We start from the raw sequence: 27,116 nt of genomic DNA on the forward strand, positions 1-27,116 counted from the left end.
AAGTAGCATGTAAAGACTAAAATGACTTAAAATTTACAAATGGTATTAGCAAAGACTGGCCAAAAGCTGATGTCCGATCATACACAGTCCATGTTTATATAGCAGAACAGTATTTTTGAATTTTATTACTTGCATCCCTAAATTCTGAAGAAATAGGTAATAGGAAAAATAGGAATTTGATTGGCACTAAGGAATATTAACATTGTCTAAAACTTAATAAAAAATCTAGCTTGTGATTAAGCACGTTGTGCAATCCAGCTGTTGTAATTAATTTATACTTTAATGTGTTCATTAAATCACAGGAGTTCATTAAGAATGCATTGGCTGTATAGTAAATTGCTTCTAAAAGAATTAGTTTGAATACGCCTATAAGCAGTATATACTGATAATAAAACCTTGCATAAATATGCTTTCTAACATATTAGTCAATTTTTGCTTTAGTAAACAATATAACTAGATACTAGTTATAACAATATAACTAGTATCTCAGGTGTCTCAAAACTTTGTTTTTTACACATGCACATAAATGTAAGTATGTATTAGTGTGTAACATTGTACTTGTTTTAACTTTTCCTTGACCCTATTTTTTAATCTGTGCTTCTATTGATGTTTATGTCATGTTAATATAAACTGGCACTTAGATGGGATTTTAATAGTTAAAATAAATATCTGGCCCTAAGAAATAACCAAGAAATATATCTCCTATATAATAATGTTGCTTTAGGATTCAGTAGTCCTCGACTTACAACCACAGCCAATTTTTTGGTAAGCAAAAAAATTGTGAATTGGGTCCCATTTTATGATGTTTCTTGCCACAGTTGTTAAGTGAATCACTGCAGTTGTTAGTAACATAGTTGTTACGTGAATCTGACTTCCCCATTTGTTTTGCTTATTGGCGGGTCGCAAAAAGGTGATCACACAAGGGACGTGATGGCTTAGTGGGTAAGCCGCTGAACTTGTTGATCGAAAGGTCAGCAGTTTGAATCCCTAGTGCCGCATAACGGGGTGAGCTCCCGTTACTTCTCAGCTTCTGCCAACCTAGCAGTTTGAAAGCACGTAAAAAATGCAAGTAGAAAAATAGGGACCACCTTTGGTAGGAAGGTAACAGCGTTCCGTGCGTCTTTGGCATTGAGTCATGCCAGCCACATGACCATGGAGACATCTTTGAACAGCGCTGGCTCTTCGACTTTGAAATAAGAGATGAGCACCGCCCCCTAGAGTCAGGAATGACTAGCATGTATTTGCGAGGGGACCTTTACTTTAAAAGGTGATCACATGACCCTGGGATACTGCAACCATCATAAATACATGCCAGTTGCAAAGTGCCTGAATTTTGATCATGTGTCCAAGGGCATGCTGCCACACAATCGTATTAAAAGCATTATTAAGTAATTTTTTCAGTGCTAATGTAACTTCGAATGGTTTTAAGTTGAGAATTAGCTGTGCTCCAATGGGCACATTGGAGAACATTGAAACCTTTACCTCAGTTTTGTAACTTTAAATGGCAAGATTGACCCCAACAGACTAAGCAAAAGGGAAACAAAAACCCCATTAAAGGTTTAATCTGATGTTAATGGTGCACAATTCAGTTCTGCTGCCTGAAGCAACTGCTTCTCTTTTATATGGTCAGATCAACCCTGGTTATTTCTGCTATGAAAAGCAGGGATAATCAGACCGTCCTAGTTTTTATTTGAGATCAATCAAATAATATGCTTGGAGGCAACCCTTTTGGGGGATAAAAAGGATGAGGAAACCCACTATTTAGAGAACTACTTCTCAGCGGACCCTTTAACTGCAGGGAGACAAGCAGGTACAGATACCGCCCCTCCCTAAAGCTCGCTCCTTCACGGAGTAAGCTGCGAGGCTATTTATAGAGCAATGGGCGATCACGTGATCTCGAATGACGTCACTAAATGTTGTTGTTAGTGTTTGGCGGCGGTAGCGGCGGGCGAGCAAAGCCAGCTGCAAAGATGGAGGAGAAGAGGAAAAGGAGGAGGTGGTTGTGGTTATGAAGGGTTGCCGCGGCAGGACAGCCGGTTATAGTTTTCTTGTTGGAGAGGGGAGGTCAGGAAGAAATCGATCTAGGGTAGGCCGGGCCCAGTAATTGCAGCTTCCCATCCTGCACGCACATCTGCAAGGAAAGCAGCCGCAGCAGCAGCAGGAACGCGCCATTTTTCCCCGATCTTCTTCCAGGTAAAGAAAGAGAGCGGGATGGCTGAAGCGTGTCGGCGGAAAGCTTTGGGTTGGTGCTCCCCATTGCACGATCTAGCTTGCTTGCTTGCTGTTGTTGCTGCTGCTGCTGCTGCTGCTGCCGCTGCCGCCCCGGCCCGCCGGTGGCTTGAATGCTGGAGGTTCCGCAGCTGCTCGCCAAAGAAAGGATCTGAAACTGCAGAGCGGCACACGGGTGGTGGTGGGGGGAGGGGAGGTGGTGGCGGGATCCGCGCCGGGCTGGGGGTCTCCGGTGGGCCTGAGGTTTTTTGCCTAAAGACGTGGCTGTCCGATCCAAGTGGAAAGAGGGTGAAAATGGAGAGGCTGAAGCGCGCCCGTCGGAAAACTAACGGGCCGCTTGCGGGGCGATCGTGTTGCCCAACGCGTAGAGCACCCGGTCCAGGGTGGAGTTGGGGTGTTGCTTCACAAGGATACTCCGCCTTCCGCCCTGTCATTGAAGACGGTGGCTCGATTCTCTTTGATGGGGCAGCCCAAAAGGGACCTTTTCTCCCCCACTAGTGCCGTTGATAAACTCCTGGACTACAACTTCCACCATTATTTTTGGAAGAAGAATCTAGCGAAGACTGACTGAGAATGTTGGGCTTTGTAGTTTGGCACATCAAGTAAGAATCCCAGGGTCGGAGAAGAGTAGGGAAAGCCTCGGATGTGGGGGCTGCGCCTATAACAATGGAAGACTTCTCAAGGCTCTAGTGCCAGAAATGAGTGCTAGTTACAAGACAGACAAAAAGATTGGCTTTGAGCCTTTTTCAAAACACAGAAACTGTCCCTGTTACTTGCTGTGTTCAGTTCAGTGTTATTCTTCTGAAGAGGTGGATGTTTTTTACTCTGATCTCTTCCCATCGTTTTTGTGCATTCTTCGACTAGCTCTCTCTCTCAGTGGTTTTTATTTCCGTATTTCAACATTCTTAACTTGGTTCTGGGAATTCTTTTCCAAATCTGTCTTCTGCAGTTTGTGTGAGATTGCTAAAGCAAGCTATAAGCAAGAATTAAAAAAAAGACTTTAAGCGTCACCATTGTTTAAAATCTTGTGGCAAAGTTACTCTATACCCCTTTCCATTCTTTGTTTGGGGTTTCCTTGTGCAATTTTTCTGACCTTTGAGGCAGTAATAAGGACATACAATTCAAAGGTTGATTGGGCAAAGAATAATGTTCCTGCTGATGCAGACACCATATTATATGTTTATATCATGTAGAAAAAACAAAGGAAAGGTAAGACAGGAAAATAAATTTGGGCAAAAGAACCTTTAAGGTTCCCCCCCAACCTTTTATTTCCATTTTTTTTTACTTCTTTGTACCTTGACAAAGCTTTTCTGATATCTGGGAACTGTTCTTTCCTATAGCATGCCTTGGAATGTAAATGAGTAAGACTTAATGAATACCATGTTGATAAATTGTGGGAGTATGATTCTGCTGCAGGCAAAAGCAGGAGTTTTGTGGTATTTTAAAACTAAGATATATCATGACATAAATTTGGATGACTTAACAGTCATTTGATTAGATACAATATCAAGTAAGTAGAAACAAAATGGAACAAAGGGCAAAACCAAAAAAGGTAAAAAAATACAAAATGTTTACAATGTTAATTAGTAATGTTGAGACATGATTAGACCTAGAATGTGATGCAAATAGCTTACTGTACATCTATTCCACTTGGAATAGAATATTGCAACGTTTTATTTGGGCAGTTCAGCTGAGGTTTTTTTTCTGATGAAATTATGAATACTTTCTCATTGGATAGATGCATATCACCTTTATGACCGCTACATTTTTTTAATTTGTAGGCAAAAACCAAATGCATGGTTCACAGAAAATTTGTTTTTCTCTTGAAAAAAATATATATCAGCTTCTTGTTCTCTCATGCTATGTTCAGAAGAAATAGAAAAGACAGCAATACAAGAGTAATCAATTATATGGACTGCTGAGTTTGCAGGTCTTTATATTAGCCTTAAGAACATTTTTCTAGTCATCTTAAGAACTGAAAGAAGTCAAATATCCTTGCTCTGCCCGTTTTCCTTATAACTGGAAAACAACTTAAAATGGTTCTGAAGTATTAATATGCATAATTGCCTGTAAAAGCAGCCACACTACCTCTAATCTTCCAAAAATAATATTTGTAAGCTTAATCACCTGATTTTTGAGATCCATGTGATTAAAAGTTCTCAAATCCTTTTTGGGTTATTTTTTGTTGTAGCTATTTATCATTGTGCCTTGTTAGCACAATTGTTTCATATTCTTCTTTATTCTTACCACCTTGCAAGGCAATGTGTGCACATGTATGGTTACATGAAAGAGTTTATATGAGAAATAAGCAGAGTTTAATTGCTGAGGCTGAATTTGTATTTGTGTTTCATTTCTTGGGAGGGGAAAACCAGGGAATTTATTTCCTTCCCTTTCGAGATCTTCATCCCCAGTGGGAAGAATGATAACAAAAAGCAACAGTAAATGGTACAATAGTTGCACTGGTTTTTTTTAAATCAAAATTTAACTATAACTGTTCTTTTAACCCATTTCTAAAGCAACTAATCGGAGCTACACATTGCTGAACAACGTGATTTCATAATTAATGAAAACAGAGGGGTTATTTAAAATGAGCAACCAAAAGTTGTCTTGTAGCTTCTGGATTCCAGAAAGTTCTCTGTTGAAAAAGGTAACAAGAGAAGTAGCAGACCAAAAAAGCCACAACAACACTAAACAACCTATGACCTTTTGGGTCAATCCTTTCAGAGATATTTACTTAAAGAGAAAAACAGAATGAACACAGGCAGGCAAAAAGCAATGGAGTAGAAGCAGCTTCTGACTTCCTGCTGCCTTCTCCATTGATATGGTTTGTTGGAAGCTGGTAGAGAATGCCAGAAGTCATTCCTCCTTCTTAGCTGACCCATGAAAATACTTGCTACTTTGCTGGGGGAGGTGGAACAAAGGAGCCATTGACCACCTTCGCTCCCCATCCCAGGGTATCTCCAATGGGATGGTGGCTGAGGTGCAGCATAGGTCAGGAAGAGTGCACGGGTGTGCACAAGAGATGCTGCGAGATCAGGAAGGGTCTATGGAGCTATGCAAGTGGCCAGCACAATGGAAATGCAGAGGGACTGGGAAGGGCTATGGAAGTGATTGAGTTTACACTTCCTACTGGCTTATCCATCGACTTGTGGGAAGCTGGCAAGAACATTGTAATAACAACCACATAACTCTGGTTGATCACAGCTTCACAGTGGTGCTGAAGGACCCTCAGCTTTCCTAAATTTAATTCCCAAGAAGTAATAAGTCTCAGCATTCTGAAAGTTAGCCCCTTTAAGGTGTAGTGGTTCAGTAATTATTGCCCTCTGATGCAGTTGAAGGTTATAAACATGCTAGTAAATGTGAGCATTTTAGTGGTATATAGATAGAATGGATAATTTCTTAACACACTTATATGGACACCCACAAATGCCTTTTGTGTTTCATACAGAGCTTCTTTTTGTTTCCTGTTTTATAACCTAAAAGTGTTGGACACTGACCTCACTTGTTTTCATCAATTTGTCACAGAATACTTTTAACAATTTAGAGGACATTTTGGGGACAAATATAATTGTTTGCTTGGCAGTTTTTGATCATAGAAGCTATGTCCTGACTTTTGGTACTTTTAAACATTAGTCATATTTTGATTTTCTCATAGTCTCTGGCATATCATTGTTTTAGTCCACCCTAGCATGATGTTACACTTCTATTTAGCTGTGCTTTCCAGTGGACTGTATGTACTTCGTTACTCTAAGTATTCATTCAGTAGGTTGTTACGGTTATTAGGCATCCTGATTACTAGAATGGGTAATTTGCTAGCCAAGCCTGCAAATGGATTATATTTCACTCAAACATGGATTCAGTACAGTTTTGGTTTGGAATGGACTGGCAGGCATTAGTTGCCTACAGAATATAATAGAGAATGTGTAAAAATTGCCTCTGAACTACCTCCTGGAATCTGATTTTGGTAGTTTTCATATATCTACCCTGTCAAGATATAAAGAAATTTCATCTAGGTAAACTGAGTGATAAATCCTTGAGGGTAGCGGGTCTTTTTGTGTTTTTTGCAAAAAGACCCGCTACCCTCTGTAACTATCAGAAGCACCTGCCGAGAAGGTGACTTTGATCAGCACACTTGTACTCTACTGCCCATATGGCATGACTGTTATGTTTCTGATTGACATATGTAACTTGCCATGCTTTGGGTACCTCACGGGGCATTTAAGAATATGACTTGTTGGACAGGAAATACCTGGTTCACAATGATGGTCTTTGCTGTATGACCATAGGCAAATCTCTGTTACTTTAACCTCTCCCATCCTCCATTGCCATGTGTAATGCAAAGAAAACAATGTTGACTGTTACAAAGCTGCTGAACAGGATTACCAGAAATATCATGTTCTGGAATCGCGAACATATCACGTGCGAAGAACTTTGAGTTTTCAACTAGATGACCTTAGTTTTTTTCCTAACACCACTTAGAATTTCGTCCCCAAATTTCTACTTTGACTCCTTTCTTCTTCCAGTAAGAAAGAAAAAGGTCTGTTCCTTAGAGCAGAGGTCACTGGAATTTGCTTTGATACTTATATTGCCTTACACAATGTAAGCCGCACTGAGTCTTCAGAGAAGGGCGGGATATAAATTCAAATAAAATAAAAAAATAAAAAAAAATACTATAAATCAAACTTCCCCCAATAACTACTAGAGGGAGTGAAGTACAGTACTGCCATCTGTAGCCTTACTTTTTTTCCCAAACATTCTTAGAAATGGGTAGGACAATTATGTTTAAATTCCTGTTGCTAAGCAACACAATTGTTAAGTGAGTTTTGCACCATTTTACAACCTTTCTTGCAGTTGTGGGTTCTAACCGGTGTTACCACCAGTTCACTTTGCGCATACGCTTTGACGTGATTGGCACGTGCATTCTCACTTTGCTCACACGCAACCCAAACCTGGGCTTTGCGCAAGTGCATTGACTGCCTCACTGGTTTATATTTTGATTTTTTTACTCAGGAGTAAACTCATCTTAAGAGATGCAGTGGCTCAGCGGCTAAGACGTTGAGCTTGCCAATCAAAAGATCGGCAGTTCAGCGGTTCGAATCCCATGTGCTCTATAATGGGGTGAGCTTGCATTACTTGTCCCAGCTTCTGCCAACCTAGCAGTTCGAAAGCACGTAAAAATGCAAGTAGAAAAATAGGTACCACCTTTGGTGGGAAAGTAACAGTTTCCATGCGTCTTTGGCGTTTAGTCATGCTGGCCACATGACCACAGAGACGTCTTCGGACAGCGCTGGCTCTTCGACTTTAAAACGAAAATGAGCACCGTCCCCTAGAGTTGGGAATGATTAGCACATATGTGCGAGGGGAACCTTTACCTTTTTAACCTCATCTTACAACTATTTGTTTAGTGACTGTTCAAAGTTACAGTGGCACTAAAAAAAGTGATTTATGATCATTTTTCACACTTATGACCATTACAGCATCCCCGTGATGTGTTCAAAATTCGGACACTTGGCATGTGTTTATGATGGTTTTAGTGCCCAGCATCAGGTACTTAACTTTTGTGTCCTTCTGACAAGCAAAATCAATGGGGAAGCCAGATTGACTTTAACAATAGTGTTACTAACTAAATGATTGCAGCGATTTACTTAACAGTATGGCACGAAAGGTCATAAATTGGGGGCAAAACTCACTTAACAACTGTCTTAGCAACAGAAAGTTGGGCTTAATTGTGGTTCTAAGTTGAGGACTACCTATAGTCTACAATTTGAATATGAAGCCTGAATATGACATTTGACACTTTCACTGAGCCATCTCCATGCCTTTATGTATTAATGTTATATATTACAAACAAATTGAATGCTTAACTGAAAAGGCTTTGATTTTTCACTTTCCTTGCCACCAGTCATGAAAGTGCTGCTGTGCTGCCTGAGAGCCCGAAAGGATGATGATTTGATACAGTTGTGAACTGCACAGAAGAGCACGTAGTTTATTGTAAATAAGCTTAATCGCCAAAACCTTGAGTAATAACATTGGCACGCAGCAATTAAAGCTCTGTGGTTTAGCCTATCAGGGTAACAGTAGCCTTGATCGTGCCTGCTGCACATGCTGTGCTGTGGGTATCAGTTCATTCATAACTTGAGTTATTTATTGTGTACTCCTTGTGTTTATGTATGAGTGAGTAAAACAGTTTTATCAGTTATTTTGTTTCTGTGGCACGTGTGGGTTTGTGTTTGCAGGCAGTGTTTAAAATAAACTTGTAGGAGAAGAGATTCATACTAGGTTTTTTCCCTTAGGTATCTGATCCCTATTGTGCTGTGTGGTCGTGAAATGGGTAAACGTTCTCTGTGTATTTAATCCATAGAGTCTACAGTCTATATATATTAGCTATAATCTGATTTGGGCTCATTGTCTTGAGCTGTCTGCTCTACATTTAATAAAAGCAGTTTTTCTCTTTTGCCTTAGATTCTCTGATTTTATCAAGGACTGTTTTCAGCCGGTCAGTGAATCCATGAGAGAAAATTCAAACTGAGGTAAAATAGTCAGATACATAAACAACATCCGTAAAGAATGAAGAGACTTGTGGCTACTTAGCCAAATATGCTGTGATAGAAAGGTGCTGACTGGCAATGTTGTGTTCATGTTGAAAGGAACATGTGATAACATGCTATCACTGTTTCTCTGCAAATGTGATGGCGAGCAAGATTAAATAAACTATTTTGAAATGGGCTCATTCTATATTGTCTTTGTTAACTTCTTTTGCAGTACAGGTTGATCCTGGCCGGTTGGTCTTTTTCTGTTAGGCTAAGAAACAGGATATTAATATTTCCTTTCCTTTTTTTTTTCCCCTCCAAGGGCTCCAAGAAGGATTTCCTTTTCTCTTCAAGGGATGTCCCTACAGAATTGGCTAAACAGCATTTGACCTTTCTGACTACCAATCCCCATCCGTAAGTGAAGGCTACCATAGGTCCAGCTCTGAAAACCAAAGCCTTCTGTCATCGATCTTACTAAGAAGAAAAACATGAGTTCCAAGAATGAATCAGGTAAGTTAAAAAATCAGGCAAAAATGGCTGAAAAAGTGGGTAGTTTTCTTGGGTTTTGTCAGGTTGGAACAAAGAGATGTATGGTTTTGGGCTGGTGAAGATGTGGCTATTTCTGATTTTATTAATGAAGTTAAGAGTTTCACTTGGGAATTTGCATCTCTTTATACTTTGCAGTAATTTAATTAATAATGTATTTCAAACTACCTATGATTGCTACACTTGCTACAATCTAATCTAACTACCCCAATCTGTCCTTGGCTTGTAATTACTAAGGGAGGTTGAAAGTTTCTATTTTTCCAGTGCCATGCTAAACAGGCTTTTTCCTTACACACACACTCTCCCTCTCTTCCTCTCCCTCTCTCCCTCCCTCTCTCTTTCTCTCTCTCTCCCCCCCCCCACCTCTCTGACAAGCATTCCAGAAAAATAAATACATGCATCAATGATGATTTGTTTCAGAATAATTCAAAGCAATCTCTTGTGGTTAAGTATGAATGATACATATGTGCTAGAAATACATACATTAGTGGTGAATGAGTGATAAAGTGTTGATGCGGAAACAGCCTCAATGATACTGGAGTACAGGCAGTCCTTGACTTATGACTACAATTGGCATCAGATATTCTGTACTGCTAAACAATATAGTTAAGTAAGTCACTCCTGACTTTATGAGCATTTTTGTCATGTTGTTAAGCAAACCACTATAGTTAAGTGAATTACATGGTCTTTAAATGAATCTGGTTTCCCCCAATGCATGTGCATTTCTCATTTCCTTATTGCTTTTCAGTTTTAGACAAAACTGTCCTTTCCCGTACACATTCTTTATAATTTGCTATCACTAATTGTGGTAGAGAATTGGGTCTGATGATTGATGAATCTCTCAAGCTTACAACACTTGTGCATTTTTTTGAAATTGTTGGGATGTAGAGTAAAGCCTCTTCTTCGGAATTGTGGGGATGGACAGATTGATATGGAATAAGTTGCTCATTAGGCATCCCATCCTCAGACTGTTTTTCTCTTACCAGTACTTTGAACTTAATCTGAAAAAAATATTAGTAACCTCCTATCCTGTACAAATATGTACGGTACTTGCTCATTTGGACATCTGTCTTAATCTCATGTTCTGGGTTTTCCAACTATGAAATTACAATTTTCTACTTTTATATTGGTTTTTAAATTGGTTTTGCCTTGCATGCAAATGATTTGAATACTTTCGGAGTGACATGGACATATAAAACATTTGATTGACTTATAACTTGCTGAATCTTTCCTGAGAAGATTAAAGTAAGTACCTACCTACCTTCCTTCCTTCCTTCCTTCCTTCCTTCCTTCCTTCCTTCCTTCCTTCCTTCCTTCCTTCCTTCCTTCCTTTCTTTCCTTTTCCCTACCTTTATTATTTTTATAAATAATTCAAGGTGACAAATACACCTAGTATTCCTCCCTCCTGCTATTTTTCCCATCACAACAACCATGTGAAGTGAGTTGGGCTGACAAAGAGTGACTGGCCCAAAGTTATTCAGCTGACTTTTATGCCTAAAGTTGAATTTGAACTCACAAACTTTTCTAGTCTATTGCCTTAACTACTGAGATAGTCTATTCTTTCATGCTTTCTTAGCTCAGTGTGCTCCATTCCAGGTATCCTCTGGAAGTGACAGAGGATAACTTCATAGGACAGGCTAATATTATCTAGCTGTTGATTGCTTTTCTAATTGCAGAACTCTATAACAATACATAACAAAGCTTGCTATTTGTTTTTAGCTTCTAGTTCTTGATCAAACATGAATTGCAAGTAATGCCTGTTTATGAAGAATAAGGAATACTTTTGGACATCACTTGGAAAGAATTTTGTAGGTTGAGGAATATAGAATATACATAAATTTCATACATTATTCACAAGTAATTAATATAATTTTCCTGTAGAAAGAGAACAAAAAGGAAGAAGTGTTCTCTCAAAAATTTTATTCAGAAGAGAAGAAAATAGTGCTATTCCTAAAGAATGTATTGTGTTCAAAATCCATTGTGTGAGAATAAAGGAATGCAGCTTTGCTAATAAAATACTTTTCTTTAATATTTTTTTTATGTTCATGCATAATTTTAAATATCCACAAGATTGTTTCCAAATTCATGAAGCAAGACCAAAAGGTGAGTTTAGAATTCTGCATGCTTTATTTTGAAAAATACATACAAGTAAAGATAGTCTGTCTCTTTGATGGAGTACCTGGGTTGAATTCTGTATAAATGAAATACCATATTTTTCGGAGTAGAAGACGCACTGGAGTATAAGACGCACCTTAGTTTTTGGGGAGAAAAATAAGAAAAAAGCTGATTGACAGGTGAATTGGCCTCCTGGAATATATCCAATCAGCTGTTCCCAGAAGTGAATTTTAGCAACAGGTTCCTTGGTTGTGAGCTCTGTGCCTTGCTTTTTTTTGCTTTTTTTCCCTGCCACTGAAACTGTTTCAGAAAAGAACTTTTTTCTGCCTCTGAAAGCCTCCAAAACAGAACTTCAGAAAAAAATCCTCTGAAGCTCTATGTGGGGACTTCTTTTCTGAAGCTCTATTTGTGGGCTTTTTTTCTGAAGCTCTGTCTGGAGCTTCTTTTCTGAAGCTCTGTCTGGGAGCTTCTTTTCCCCTGAAGTTTCTTTCAGCCTCTGAAGCCTCCATTTGAGAAGCTGCTGCATGTGCTACATTCAGAGTATAAGAGGCACTGAGATTTTCACTCTCTTTTGGGGGAAAAAGTGTGTCTCATACTCCAAAAAATACAGAGGTAAGTCATTTAAATTTTATTGACTTTCAGGCAAATTGATCTCTCCAGTTATTTCTGATTTCAAAATGTCAATGACTATGCTAGTTAGAGATTACTGGAATCAAAACACATCTGAAGAAATTTGAGAAAGCCATTCTAGGCTGAAACTGCTCATCTATTGTCAATCTTATAAGAGGTTTTTTTTTTTTTAATTTGGCAAAATTGCAGAGCAGTTCCTGATCCTAGATCCTAAAAGTTTTAAAATATAGTGCATGTTATAAAAATGGCAGCCATAATGGTGTGACCAGAGCTTTGCAATATACATAAAATAGGTGACGCTTCAATGACACCCTCATGATGGACATCTTGATTTATTTGACCATACCCTGCAGTCACCTTTGATAGAGACTAATATATTAAGCTTTCTTTTGAAAGACGGGATGCAGATATTTGTGTAGGGGGCTGGACAGCTAAACATAAGAAATGCAACATAGGAAATGAAGAAAATAAATGAATTCTAGCTGATTACAGAATTAGCTAGCACCAAAATACCTGCTTCATACATTTGAGGGGTAAGGGCTAGGGCTAAGAAAATGCTTTGTCTGGGCAAAAAGAATATGAAATTAAAACGTGTTAAAAAGCCTGCTCTCAATTCCCTGATCACTTTTCTTTGCTACAGTTTTTCTTTTTTACTATTACTGACTTAATTAATAAAATGTTCCATATAGTTTGCATATTTACTATTTATTACATATATCTGTTTTATTACAGAAGTTTGGACCTCTTTAGAGGCAACTCCTGAAAACTCATTATTGAGTGTAGTCTCACTAATGTCTGGGGATAGTTTTAGCTTATTACCGCATTCCAAAATTCAGTTCAAAAGGTCCACATTTGGACCATGTGATTTTTCAGCTAATAAGACAAGGAGGTTAATGGTGGAATAGGAGCAGTTTCCTAAGAGTTTTCACTTCCATTTCCACTCTTATTTCTTAGGAGGAGAGAGGGAGTGTAATGCCAAAAATTGACCATTGCTGCTGATTTTCAGCAGTTTGATCTTAATTGCTGGTAACCTGCAAGTGATTGCCAGTCCTTGCCTTAAATAACAGATTTTTTTTGCTGGAAACTGTATAGAATGCTTTCTGGATTATTTCGGCCTTAGTCACAGATTGCCATGGACTCCAGACTGTTTTCAGCCCACTTGTAGATGCTCCAGTTAATTTTACTGTTGATTTCCACATTAATTGCAGAAGACAGTACGATATCCATGATCTGTATTATGCAAAAGTATATTTTCAAATATTTATTTTTTATAATAATTTTTATTAAAAAATTAATAGTATAAAGATAATGAATTAGTACAAACTAAAAAGTAGGGAAAAAGGGAAAAAAACATAAAAAAGAGAAAAAAATTAAAAGAAATGACTTTCCCCTTCAAGATACATACAATTTCAAAAATTTATTATTTTCTCTGACATTTAAATCCAGGATCTGTTCTTCCCATATCTCATCTCTTATCTATAAAGGAATTATAAAACCTCATTATTCAGTCCTAATCTGTAAAAATCCATTAAGAGTTACCAGTAACAATATATAGTTTAACTTCATCAACTTGATCAATTTCCTATTTCTTTATTTTACTTTTAGCACAGTAATATATTTCTCTCCAAATACAAAATAATCTCTATTCTCAAATCTTACCTATAAACAAATCTTTAGAGATTCATTTCTTGTACCTAGTTAAAAAACATTAAAAACTATCAGAAACAACAACATATTAAGAATCTTCATGTTTAAATAAATCTTCATGTTTAAATAAATCTTCATGTTTAATCCCTTCAAATGGTGTCCCACAAATTATTTCTTATCGTTTTCTTTTTTTCTCTCCCCCCAAAAATCCCTTCACATGTTTAATACATACCAGAAATAGCAACATCTATATTTGGTGGTGGCATAGTGGTTAGAATGCAATATTGCAGGCTAACTCAGCCCACAGCCAGGAGTTCGATCCTGACCAGTTCAAGGTTGATTCATCCTTCCATCCTTCCGAGGTTTATTTTATTTATTTATTTATTTATTTAGATTTTTATACTGCCCTTCTCCTGAAGGACTCAGGGCGGCTCACAGCCAACATAAAACAATTTTTATAAATAGAATTTAAAAAATCTTAAAAATCTTATTCAATTTGGCCAACCCCATTTAAAACTATAATAAGAAATGATAAAAACCCAATTAAAAATCGTAGTGTATTAGGCTAGCCCTGCGTGGTGAAACAGAAAAGTCTTGAGTTCACGGCGAAAGTTCTGGAGGTCGGGGAGTAATCGTAACCCCAGAGGAAGCTCATTCCAGAGGGTAGGTGCTCCCACAGAGAAGGCTCTCCCCCTGGGGGTCGCCAGCCGACTTTGTTTGGCTGACGGCACCCTGAGGAGACCCTCCCTGTGTGAGCGCACAGGTCGGTGGGAGGCTATCGGTGGCAGCAGGCGGTCCCGTAAATAGCCCAGTCCTATGCCATGGAGCGCTTTAAAGGTGGTAACCAACACCTTGAATTGCATCCGGAAGGCCACCAGCAACCAGTGCAGCTTGCGCAGGAGAGGTGTTATATGGGAGCCACGAGTAGCTCCCTCTATCATCCGCGCAGCCGCATTCTGGACCAGTTGGAGCCTCCGGGTGCTCTTCAAGGGGAGCCCCATGTAGAGAACGTTACAGTAGTCCAGGCGGGAAGTGACGAGGGCATGAGTGACCGTGCATAGGGAATCCCGGTCTATGAAGGGGCGCAAATGGCGTATCAGGCACACCTGATAAAAAGCTCCCCTGGCGACGGCCATCATATGTTCTTCTAACGTCAGCCAAACGGCCAGGAGAATGCCCAAGTTGCGAACCCTCTCCATAGGGGCCAATGACTCGGCTCCAACAGTCAGCGATGGAACTAGCTGGCTGTACCGGGATGCCGGCATCCATAGCCACTCAGTCTTGGAGGGATTGAGTTGAAGCCTGTTCCTCCCCATCCAGACCCGCAGGGCCTCCAGACACCGGGACATCACTTCAACGGCCTTGTTGGGGTGGTCAGGGGTGGAAATGTACAGCTGAGTGTCATCAGCGTACAGATGATACTGCACCCCAAAACCACGGATGATCTCACCCAGCGGCTTCATATAGTTGTTGAACAGGAGAGGCGAGAGAACCGACCCCTGCGGCACCCCACATGTGAGGCGCCTCGCGGCCGATCTCTGCCCCCCTGCCAACATCGTCTGCGTCCGGTCAGAGAGGTAGGAGGAGAACCACCGAAAAACGGTGCTCCCCACTCCCAATCCCTCCAGCCGTCACAGCAGGATACCATGGTCGATGGTATCAAAAGCCGCTGAAAGATCTAATAGGACCAGGACAGAGGAACAACCCCTATCCCGAGCCCTCCAGAGATCATCCACCAACGCGACCAAGGCCGTCTCCATGCTGTACCCAGGTCGGAAACTGGACTGGAATGGGTCTAGATAGACAGATTCATCCAGGTACCGGGGAAGCTGTCGTGCCACCACACTCTCAACAACCTTTGCCACAAAATGAAGGTTGGAGACAGGACGATAGTTTGATAAAATAGCTGGATCCAGGGAAGGCTTCCTGAGAAAGGGCCTCATCACCGCCTCTTTCAAGGCGGACGGGAAGACACCCTCCATCAAAGAAGCGTTAACAGAACAACTAGACACAAGAACAGTTTTTTCCCGAAGGCTATCACTCTGCTAAACAAATAATTCCATCAACACTGTCAGACTATTTACTGAATCTGCACTACTATTAATCGTTTCATAGTTCCCATCACCAATCTCTTTCCACTTATGGCTGTATGACTATAACTTGTTGCTGGCAATCCTTATGATTTATATTGATATATTGACCATCAATTGTGTTGTAAATGTTGTACCTTGATGAACGTATCTTTTCTTTTATGTACACTGAGAGCATATGCACCAAGACAAATTCCTTGTGTGTCCAATCACACTTGGCCAATAAAAATTCTATTCTATTCTATTCTAAAACAATTCCCTGTAGCCAGCCTCGTGTAACCTCCTGTGTGGCCAGTACCAACCAGGAGGGACATGGGTCCAGCAAACATGTGGTCGCATTCAGTCTCCCCAGTATCCTGTCCATGTCCTCGGGAGCCACAGAACCAAACTCATCCCAGATAACCTCACCAAGACCAGCCTCCGCCATCCCACCTGAATCTACCCAATCGGAGTCCAGCCCATCCCGAATCTGAGTGATTTTATCGTGCAGATATTGTCCAAAATCCTCAGCACGACCCTGCAGGTTGGTAAAATGAGGAACCAGATTGTTGGGGGCAACATGTTGGCATTTACACTTTGAGAATGCTGTAAAATACAATTGAGTAGTGAATAAATGCTATTGCTATTTATATTTAAACTTTAATAAAGTAAATGTACTTTATTTTTAATACCGTAGCCCCATGATGGTGAACCTATGGTACGTGTGCTCGAGGTGGCACACAGCCATCTTTCTGGGCACGCGAGTTACTGCCCAACTCACCTGCAGCTGCACAGGTGCATGCGCCCCAACTGGTGTGCATTATTACAATTCAGGGGAGCCAGCTGGTCTTCGGAGCTCTCCTGTACATACGTGTGTGTTTGTGCATGCACGCAAGAGTATTTGTGTGCACATGCGTAGATGGCATTTGCATTGCACAGGTGAAAACCATGCCCATGTGCAGATTGTGTGATTGAGTGTGCAGTGCATAGAGCTGTGCAAAACCTGCACACGTGCAGATAGTGCAATTGTGTGCAGTGCATGGGAGAGCCATGCAAAAGCCGCACACATGCACAGATGGAGTGGTTGCGTGTGCAGTGCATGAGGGGTGCACACAAAAGTCGTGTCCATGTGCAGATGGTGTGGTTGCACGTGCAGTTCACAGGGGAGGAGCCTCGCGAAGCGCGTATCTGTTCAGCACTCGGTGAGTAAAAGGTTTGCCACCACTGCCATAGCTTATCACTTCCCTCTGAAAATAAAATAAAAAATCTATTTCATCAATTGCTCAGTTACCTTTTGTAGATCTCCAGAATTCACACTGGGGAAGAAGAACAGACTACTTGACCCCTTGGCATCCCTGCAGGCCATGTAGGAATGATCCCAGAAGTGGATCCCATTTTTAAAGTAGCCACAGTTCATTGCAGCTTCTTCAAAAATGGAACCTGCTACTAGGATATTGCCATGGAGCCTAGAGAAGCCAAAGGGTAGAGTGGTCTCTTCTTCCTAAACGTGAGCTCTGGAGAGCTACAAAGATAGCTTTGTGGGGACCCAGCAGTTGTGTCCCCTCCCCCTCATTTCCAAAGCTTGGAGGGAGCCAGTGGGAATAGTGGATGTGGGAATGCAGCGGCATCCCTACAATCAATCATACAGGTGAATGCACCTAAATTTTGTGCATATAACACCGTGGAAGCTGCAGCAGCTATAATTTTGAAACCAGACCATAAATAGCTTTGGGGGGAGGGAAGGTCTGTCATAACTTCAGTAGTTGTTAAATGTGCTACAAATAGTCCTCGACTTACAACCATTCATTTAGTGACCATTTGAAGTTACAATAGCATTGACAAAAATGACTTATGACTGTTTTTCACATGACCATTGCAGCATTCCATGGTCACGCGATCCAAAATTTGGATGTTTGGCAACCGGTTTATATTTATGACAGTTGTGATGTCCTGGTATTGTGATGTCCATGTGATCACTTTCTGATAAGCAAAATCAATCAAGTGAAGCTAGAACCACTTAACAACAGATTTTACTCACTTAAGAATTGCAATAATTCACTTAACAACTGTGGCAAGAATTCACTTAACAACTGTCTTACTTAGCAACAGAACTTTTGGACTCAGTTATGGTCATAAGTCAAGGATTACCTGTATCAGACTTGCAGATTCAGTTAATGAAGTTTTGTCATAAAGCAGAATTGGCTCATTTGGTTTTGTTTCCTATCTAATCTATCTGGGAAGGCTGACATTGGCTGTGCTGAAAGAGAATCTATTTTCAGCCCACCATTGCTTCTCTGGAAGTCCATTTTCAAATAAAATCTTAATTTAAACAATGCATTTATGTTTTCATAAATTGGTGGATGATTTAATTTAGTTTGTTGACGAAAGCTCTGCGTAGCTTTTTATGTTAAGGACTAACAGATCTTTGTGGGGACTTCTTTAAAGCTGAACATCTTGATGAGTTATGCTTCAAAAGATTTCTTGGAAGCCATGCCTACTCCAAAATGTGAGGAAATTGATTGTGGTTTCACCAACAGCATATGGTTGTGAAAATGCCTGATTAGAAGATGAGATCCAAGTCACAGCGCTTCACATTCCTGTCCAACCACAAGCTCGCTGATTGATCGTGTGCCAGTCCCTTCCCGCCCCCCCTCAGTTAATTTCACAAGATTATTGTATAGCTAAAACTGGCAAGGGCTAGATGCTTGACCCTTTCTTTACATTGTAAATATGAATTTATAGAACAAAAGCACTTTGCACATGTTCAGAAGCTTTCTTTTGGTTCTGGTTGTTCTGAAGGCAACCTTTCTGGTTAGTTTAAATTTTCAGGCTTCAACCTAAGATGAACTCATTCAGATAATTATTTTTCCCTGTTAATTTTGTATGTAGGAAAGATGGTATATGCTGGTTTTCTCTTTGAATCAGTTCTTGATACCCACATTAAAAACCTATCAACAAATACCAAGAAGTGCAAGATGGCAGTTGAATGGTTTCCATAGCAACACCACATTTCTGTCTAGTCCAGTCACAAGCAAGCCCTTTTCCCTCTTTACGAAAGCTAGATCAACTGGAATACAGCCTCTTTTGTTGCCGCTGAGCCCTGTGGATTTAACTGGCATGTCTAGATATGTTCAGGTGAAGTGAGGACTTTATGTCTGCCTGTTTGGTCTCCCCCCCCCCCACCTTTTAGTCCTTCTCCCTACTACAGTTTTGTATTACACTTGGTGGGAGAAAAAAGCTTCCTATTTTCCTGAGGCTTTTTTCTGCAAACTCCTGTTTGGAATGTTTTGCATAAGCTTACATTGACACTTGCAATAATGCAAAATGGAATCTATTGTTGTTATTATTTGTCTGCATTAGAAAAAGGCTTAAGGAAAGAGGGGGATGAGCCTTATGCTGTGTTGAGTAATTCTACCTAAATCACACATTTTTTCTTAAATACTAAAGTGTATCAGAAAGCTCCAGAGTATGCCGACAGTACATGTTTCTCATCACTAGGTTGGGAGCTGTTTGGTGACAGTACACAGACTTTGCGTACAAGAAGTCTGAAGTCTACCCCATGGGGTTTTCAGATAAAAGGGTCATGGAAAAAGGAATTGAAAAGACTGTGTTTACAATTGTCGAAGTTGATGGTAAAGTGAACAAAATAATGTAATTTTGTAAGAGTATTGCTATAGGTACTCCTTAGGCAAGAATATTTTAGAATTACTGAACTACAACTTGTAGCATCATTCACTAAAGCTTCTGGGAGTTGCAGTGCAAGATACCTGGAATACCTTAAGTTACTCCGCTGGAAAGCATAGCTCAAGGCCACAGAATTGTGCCTAGGGAGAAGAGCTTGCAAAGAACCTTCCAGTGTGCATATATATGGAATTTAATTTTTATCACTTTTTTCAGCAGTCCAACTTGTTCCTTTTATTAATGAGTATTGCATTAATGAATATAGGTGGGAGAGGTATAAGATATACAGCATTGTGAAGTATCATTTGATAACTACATTTCAACTTTTTCATGGTCAAAGACCTTTTGCTATGAATTGTTTTCAGTGCTTATGTAGGTGGATGGAAAAGTACCATTAGCATGAATTAAATCAGTACGTTTCTCCCATCATGGAATAATAAAATTGCTTGTTAAATGTTTTACATTTTTATTTGGTTTCATTTTGCAAAGCAAAATTCCTACATATCTTGCCAAAAGCAACATAAGAAATTTATTCTGTACTCAGCATGCCACATATTGTGGATTGGAGTAAGGGAGGGAAAACTGTAGTCCAACAATTAGAGACCTAATCTTTGGAACATTGCCTTTTATACTAAAATTCAGCAGTAGACTTTGTAAGCCAGAGCTTAAGTCTTCAGTACACTTAAAATGTTGACATTTTCCTGTGTAAATAAATTAACAAGACAGCACTAAATTCTCCCCACTCAATTTGATCCAGAGTTGAAATTCACTTAGAGGGGTAGAACATACCAGTTAAGACATATATGGGCAGTTTGTGCTTCTTAGCAAATCTCAGCATAGTTTAGCACCTTTAGGAGCCACTTTTTCCTTGTGGCATAACTGATCATTTGGGAGAAAAAGAAATGGTTCTCTGAAGCAGAAAAACAATTTATTTCAGAATTGCTGGTCAAAAGATGAAATCCCTCCACCTCCATTACCAAAACATCTGGACATGGTAAAATATTTGAGGATGGAAGCAGTGGGACTCTGGTAACTATGTCTGTTGTGTAATTTTTTAATCAATCTTCAGGCTAAATTATAGCATTTTTCCTTTCCTTCCTTCAGTAGCATCTCTGTACAGTACAGTGAGAAACACTTTTCTCAACTCCAAATTTATTGGAGCATTCAAGCAGAAGCCTGAAAAAAAAACCCATCCTTATTCTGTTCCCCCATGTTGGCTACAAAGATACTCTGCAATATTTAAAAATGATGTTCATGAGAAAGAGAATTCCCATCAAACTCCATTGTCATTCACAGTGTTTTTTTAAGGACTATTTTGTCATTTTGTTTGTTCTAGATAAAAATACTCTACTTCATATTTGAATATCGAAATTCCTTATCAGGCAAAAATAGAAACATTTGCATTTTATTTTGGCAATCTGAATTTGTTTCATATGATTATGTGAGGAATCAGTGGTCCTGAAGGAGGTGGGCTACAATTAAGTTGGACTCCTGGGGAATGACAAAAAATAAGTCAATAGAAATTCTTCCCCAAAGTCCAAGAACAAAGTAATATTAAGCTTCCTTAACAGAACTGTGTATAATTTTCAAAAAAAGCACTTCACAGCATTAGGGGGTATAAACAAGGCATGTTTTTTGTATTGTTAAGGTAACCACATTGCTAGCAAGGCTACTTTATAAGCTTTCCTCGTTGTTTCTATGTATGAGTGTGTGTGTATATGTACAACCAGTTCATAAAGTGGTTGCTTTAATGATAAAAAAAGAGGCACTTCATATGTGCTCCCCTGCCTACAAAGCACTTCTTGCATTGATTATGCACAGCCTTCCTTACTAACTTGTAAGGGAAGAAATGGGAAAAAATATTAATATTTTATGAGGCTGGTTACTTAATGGGAAGTGCAACTTTGTAGGCAGCTGCAAACACCACTAGGTGGTGCTGCTCAAATCTGGATGGCAAGGGCAAGTTACTAGGTGGTGTTTGGGGAGATTTCTCCATAGTTTTTTTGCCCTTCGTTTCCCCAGATTTTTTCATTATTCACCTATTTTCTTACTGCTTTCTATACATGCGAGTACAGTGTGAGGCAAAAAAAAAAAAATCTAGTGAAAGGGAGAGCAATAAGCAGGCTCTTCTATGCTCAAATCATGTCTTTTACTGTGTACTGCAGATCTTGTGTTACATAAGAAAGTGAGCGCTGCTGGAGGAGACCAGAACACCCATCTCTTATACCATTCTGTTGGATGTATTGTCCAAAGAGATGCTGCTTTGAAGCCTATAAGCAGGACTTTATCATTATTCATAGGTAATAATAGGTCTAATGCAGTGTTTCTCAGCCTGGCTGGGGAATTCTTTCAACTGACACACATCTTAAGGTTGCTGATGTGTTTTCTGCACAGAAAGGTGGTAAGTGTAATATAGTTCTCTAGCACTGCCCCCTTTTAATCTTAATCTTTTGTCCCTTCTTATTTGTGGTATACCTGTTTGGGCGAATTATTCAAGCTTAAAATTTCCCTTTAAGATTATTTACATGCCTCTAAACTTAGTATGAGGCTATGCTAGAGTTATGAATACTGTAACCAAAAAAAAGCTTTACGCATCCACATCATGGAATCTTATCAGACTAAAAGAAAGGCAACCTACCATTGGTCTCAAGAGTTCTCAGAGTTTCTCAGCCTAAGAAAAAATAACAATCAAAACATTTTTTCTAAAGGTTTTCGGCAATAGATACTGCAAATTGTTTGAAGGAGAAGTAAGAATCCGATACTTATTCATGTTATTTTTTTAGGGATCTTTTCCCTTTCCCTTTTCTCCTCTCCCCATCCCCCCATTGTAAACAATGATATAGCAGTGTCTTTATTACTAAGCTCAAAAATTCATTTCATTTTTTCCTTCATTATATTATGAACAGTATAATTACACTTTACTTGGTGACTTCTATTAATGCTGTATTGATCATTAACTGTATAGCTGCAGTTACTATTGTCCATCTATAAAAATAATTTGTGGAAAATACAGGTAGTTCTCCACTTATAGCCATAATGGAACTTGCCCAAGATGGCCTTGCTTTATGACCTTCACCCTCTGCTCTTCCTAATATGGTAGTTAAACGACTGTGCGGGTCATTAGGTGGAACTCAGGGATGGGGGAGGCTCTGGGAGTCCTAGCATAGCCCCAGGCCTACCTGCCCTGGACCTCCCAAGGCCTCCTCATCTTCTGAAACACCTCATGTTCTGCTTCCTGCTTCTTAGGGCCCCCAGTTCTTGGGCCTATTCCCTACCCATCAAGTCCCTGCAGGCCTTTCACCCCCCTCCCCTCTCCCGGTCCTCACAGGGCTTGGGCCTCCTCTCCACCCTCTATCACAATTGCACACTTACTTCCGGGGAAGGAAGGGGAACAGGCTGTTCTTTTGCTAGGCCATATGGTGCAATTCCAGAATCCATCATTTTCTAAGCAGCCGGATTGAAAAGTGGAGCAAAGCATTGCTCCATTGTTGGGCTTCACTGTGGTGCATTCTTGAATCACCACCATTTTCCTAGCTGCCGCATTTCATTGCAGCTGCTCGAAAAATGGTGTCTGCTTCTGGGATTGGACCATGTGGCCCAGCAACAGAGTGGCCTGTCTTCCTTCTCAAGCCTGACTCCTGAGCTTTGGGAGTCTATGAAAAGTAAGTGAAGAGGAGGATGTAGTGGCCTGTAGGAGGGGAAGCAGGCCTGAGACCTGTGGGGACTCAGTGAGGGGGGTGGAGGTGGGAGATAGATAGGGTCTGCAGAGTCCTTGTAGTAGGTTGTAAGCATGAATGACATCAGGGTTGTTGCAGTGGCCATTAACTTTGGACTGGTTATGGACTTTCAGGGGTGAAATGTAAATTTTGTTACTACCGGTTCTGTGGGCGTGGCTTGTGGGGGTGGGGTAATGTGACTGGATGGGCGTGGCCTTTTTTTTCTTTTAAAAGCATTTTTTCTACAACCTCTTCGGCTGTAAAAATGCTTTTAAAAGGTTCTGGCAATCAGGCAACTCAGCTGGGATCGTCAGAGCCTTTTAAGAGCATTTTTTACAGCCTCTTTGGCTGAAGAGGTTGTAGGAAAAATGCTTTGAAAGGGTTCTAACGATCCCAGCTGAGCCGTGTGATCATCAGAGACTTTTTTTTAACTTTTATTTTCGGTGGAAGAAAAAATGCTTTTAAAAGTAAAAAAACCAAAAACCTCTGATCGCACGGCTCAGTTGGGCAAGGAGGGGGGCCTGGGATTTTTGCTACTGGTTCTCTGAACCACACACCGCCATCACTACTGGATCGGGTGATCCAGTCCAAACCGGGAGCATTTCACCCCTGTAGCTTTTGGGGGAGGGGGTCGCTTACTGATCTGTCATAAGTTGAGGACTACCTGTAAATGTACAGTTTGCAGCTGTATTTTTTTACAGCTTGAAAAAAGAGAAAAGTAGCAATCAAACTTATAACAATACTGCTTGCACAGATAAACAGATATAAGAAGGCACAGCCAGTTGAAACTATGCACTTAACATCTCACCCCTTTGCTAAACTTGGGAGATGGCTAAGTCCTTCTCCCCAGAATACAATAATTGAATGGTAGCTAATCATCCCTCTTACTCATCAGCCAGTCGAAATGAAAATAGAAACTCCCTTATACAACCTTATACCAGATGGACAATATACTGATTGGCATAGTTGTCTAGGACAAAGGTTGGCAGTCTTTTTCTAAAGGTCAGTTTTCCTACAGGGGTTGTGAGTATTGTAAGTTGCATGCCAATAATGACAGTGAATGAAGCAAGGAATGAGCTCTAGCACAGCTTTCTCCCCCCACTTATTTATTTTATGTCCCTTTCCTATTTTCTTCATAATAACAAAGTTGTTTGTTTCTTTGGAAGGAAGGAAGGAAGGAACAGCTTACTAGAGAGAGAAAGCTATTCTAAGGATCTGTATTTTCCAGAAATCAATGGATGGCTGGTAGATGTCAATTTCTACCTAAGTGTTTCATGTAGGACTCTTTCAGAGTCCTTTGTAGAAGTATAAGTATAGTTTCTGAATGCCAAACCTCTGTGTAAAACAGCTGCTTTACACTAAGTTCCATTCCCTTCCCGTGAAGAAGACCTGTATCCTCAACTGTACCAAATTTCTTGCCAGTCGTTCTAGAACATGCAAATATGCCATCAGTTGGCTGAATTCCATGGGGAGTTGTCCTTTTTGGAGAGGTACAGCCAAAAAATATTGCAATTGAATAGAAGCCCCTATGAAAATGCATAAGATTTCCCTATTGCTGCCATCTCTAACAGATTAATTTACAATTTTGAAATGTACAGAGAATATTAGCAAAAGTATAATTAACTTCCCCAGCCCAGGTACCCTAGGTTTATTGTTCTAGAATTTCCCAGGCAAATTATGATTCAGAATTCTGGAAGTTTGTCCATGTGTTTAGAGAGCACTTAGATTGTAACTGACATACTAAGTAGAAAAAGTATAATTGGAAGTTTAGAGAAAAGTTGAAAAATGTATGTCTTTGGAGGGACGCTAATCAACCAACTCATTCTTATCTTTTTTCTCAGAAATATTCAGATTTAATCTGTACATTTAATTATCTTAGTGGGAAAAGATGAGTGAAAATTCCTAACTTAGTAGAACAGGCAGTATCACTTTAGACTCCTGGTGAAGAAATAATATTTCTGAATGGTCCTTTGTTCACTTTTTGTAAATAGAAACTTAGCATACCAGAGAGAGGGAAATTCCTTTCTGAATCTTTAGAATGTGTGTTGGCTTTATGGGTAGTTTCTAATGCAGTTAAATATTATTAAATATAATCCCTATTGCCATATAGTGTGGTAGTCAGGTCCATTCTAGCATCTTATTTTGCTACATGTGTAAATTATGCTGTATAATTTTTCAGGTTGCAGAGTTCTTCTCTACATTTATCTCTTTGGTAATCCATGCACTTACAATAAGATTGTAACTATTTCCTTATGATTTGGCCACCATTTATTCAAGATTGGATAAAAATCTTACTGTCCGGATTGCTTTCTTCCTAGAGTGATATACTAAGGAATACTCGGTTCTCCTTCTCTTTGGCCCAGAATTGCTGAATACAGGAGCTTACTCATGAGTTTATGGTGAGAAACTGAATGATTTCATGGATGCAGTATCAATGCCCACAATTAGCCCTAGCAAAGAAGCCTAACATCATCACCATCTCAACCTGCAGCTGCTCCTTTTTGTTTCCATAAGCTTGATTACCTTTTAGTGATTCAGATTGAAAAATCAGAGCAAACCCTGATGAAATTTTGTGACTCTAGCAGCTTATTTTCAGCTCTGCCCAGCAGCATTGGAAAAAATAGATTCCCAATAGACATTTTGCCCAACAACCCTGGCAAAACCTTGGCTCTGTTAGAGTTTGGTTATATGTTACAGGGTGTTGCTCATTAATATAGTAGTCATGGGATAAAACTCTGGACCATAGAAGTAACATCCATGCTAGTGCACTTAACATCCATTAGTTAAATGAAGTGTTGCTGAGTTAAGCAAAGTTAAGTATGTCATGGGAATAATCCATTATGTTTACTACACTGCAAAGGGAAGAATAGCCATGCTTGGCAATAAATAGATATAAAAAAAGAATATCCAGTTGCCATGCAAAGTTATCTATACATATGTTGAATTGATTCTTTTTTCCCAGGATAGAGCTAAAAGTAATGTGAACCAGCATTCTGGGATTTGTATGAACTCCAGATTTCTTGTAGGCCATGAAATGTTTTGTCTCTTTCCTTTGGGATCACGTGGCCACATGTTTACCTCTATCAGGACAACTGCCTTGATTTTTTTAAACTTAATACGCTTCACTAGTTTATTAACAAACATCAAGAAGTGAAAACAATATTTTTTCAGGAAAGTGCAGCACAATCCAAAGTGTCTGGTTTTTATTGTAAGGCTCCTAGCTGCTTGATTTCTGTAGTAGGATCTCGCCTCTGAATCCTGTTAGTCTTACATAGGTAGTGATTGAGCTCTTTTCCATTTATCATCATGCTAAAAGATGGATAGGTGGGTGGGATATTGTACAATGAATGGAAGCGTAGGTGTTCTGAAAAAAAAAACAGAATTGCAAATGGATTTATGAAAGAATGTGCTATTTTTGAACTTGAACCTGATATGCAACAAACACATTGAAATTGCTAGTTATGGGGATTATTATAACTCAAATAATTTGGGACATGAATTTATTTATCAGATCAGATTTCAGGTTTTAATTGCGCTTTGCTAAGTGATGGGTTAGGGCATGATTGCTCATAGTTGCTGTTCGTTCTTTTTGCTGACTTCCCCTATTTCAGGGGAAAGTAGTGGGTTAAGCAACAAAGCATGACCTAATACGTTCTTTGTGTATATATTATAAAGAAAGTTATTCATCGTAAATCTTTCTATTATGTCCTTTTAGAATTATTGCTTCATGTTATTAATGGAATTATATCTCTCCCCCCCCCCCCCAAATATTATAATGGCCAACTAACTTACAATACTGACTTCAGTGAGTACTATTAATTACAGTTGCTAAATGGAGCTTCATTTTCCAGGGATAATATTCGTTTAGTTACTACAAAACTATTACTAAACTATTTGCTTAGTTCTTATGAAGCATTTTTACCTTGTTGTGAATTTCCCTGGTCTTTCTGGTT

At 39.6% G+C, this 27,116-nt stretch overlaps 1 protein-coding gene across 5 annotated transcripts in view; it reads left to right on the forward strand.

Moving 5' to 3' along the window:
* Nucleotides 1-1,911: 1,911 nt before the first annotated feature.
* Nucleotides 1,912-27,116, forward strand: part of HDAC5 (histone deacetylase 5) — a 178,967-nt gene continuing 153,762 nt past the window's right edge. For 3 of the 5 annotated variants that reach the window (XM_058184075.1, XM_058184071.1, XM_058184074.1), the window contains exons 1-2: nt 1,912-2,193; nt 9,082-9,269. Coding sequence is in view for 3 of the 5 variants with exons in the window: in XM_058184071.1 (XP_058040054.1) it covers nt 9,248-9,269 (22 nt within the window). In the remaining 2 variants the exon portion in view is untranslated. Of the gene's footprint in view, nt 2,194-8,691; nt 8,760-9,081; nt 9,270-21,707; nt 21,748-27,116 lie in introns of those variants that run through there. The other 2 variants (XM_058184072.1, XM_058184079.1) reach the window with 2 other exon arrangements.

The sequence above is a fragment of the Ahaetulla prasina genome, chromosome 4 (assembly GCF_028640845.1).
Source record: "Ahaetulla prasina isolate Xishuangbanna chromosome 4, ASM2864084v1, whole genome shotgun sequence".
Classification (NCBI taxonomy): Eukaryota; Metazoa; Chordata; class Lepidosauria; order Squamata; family Colubridae; genus Ahaetulla; species Ahaetulla prasina.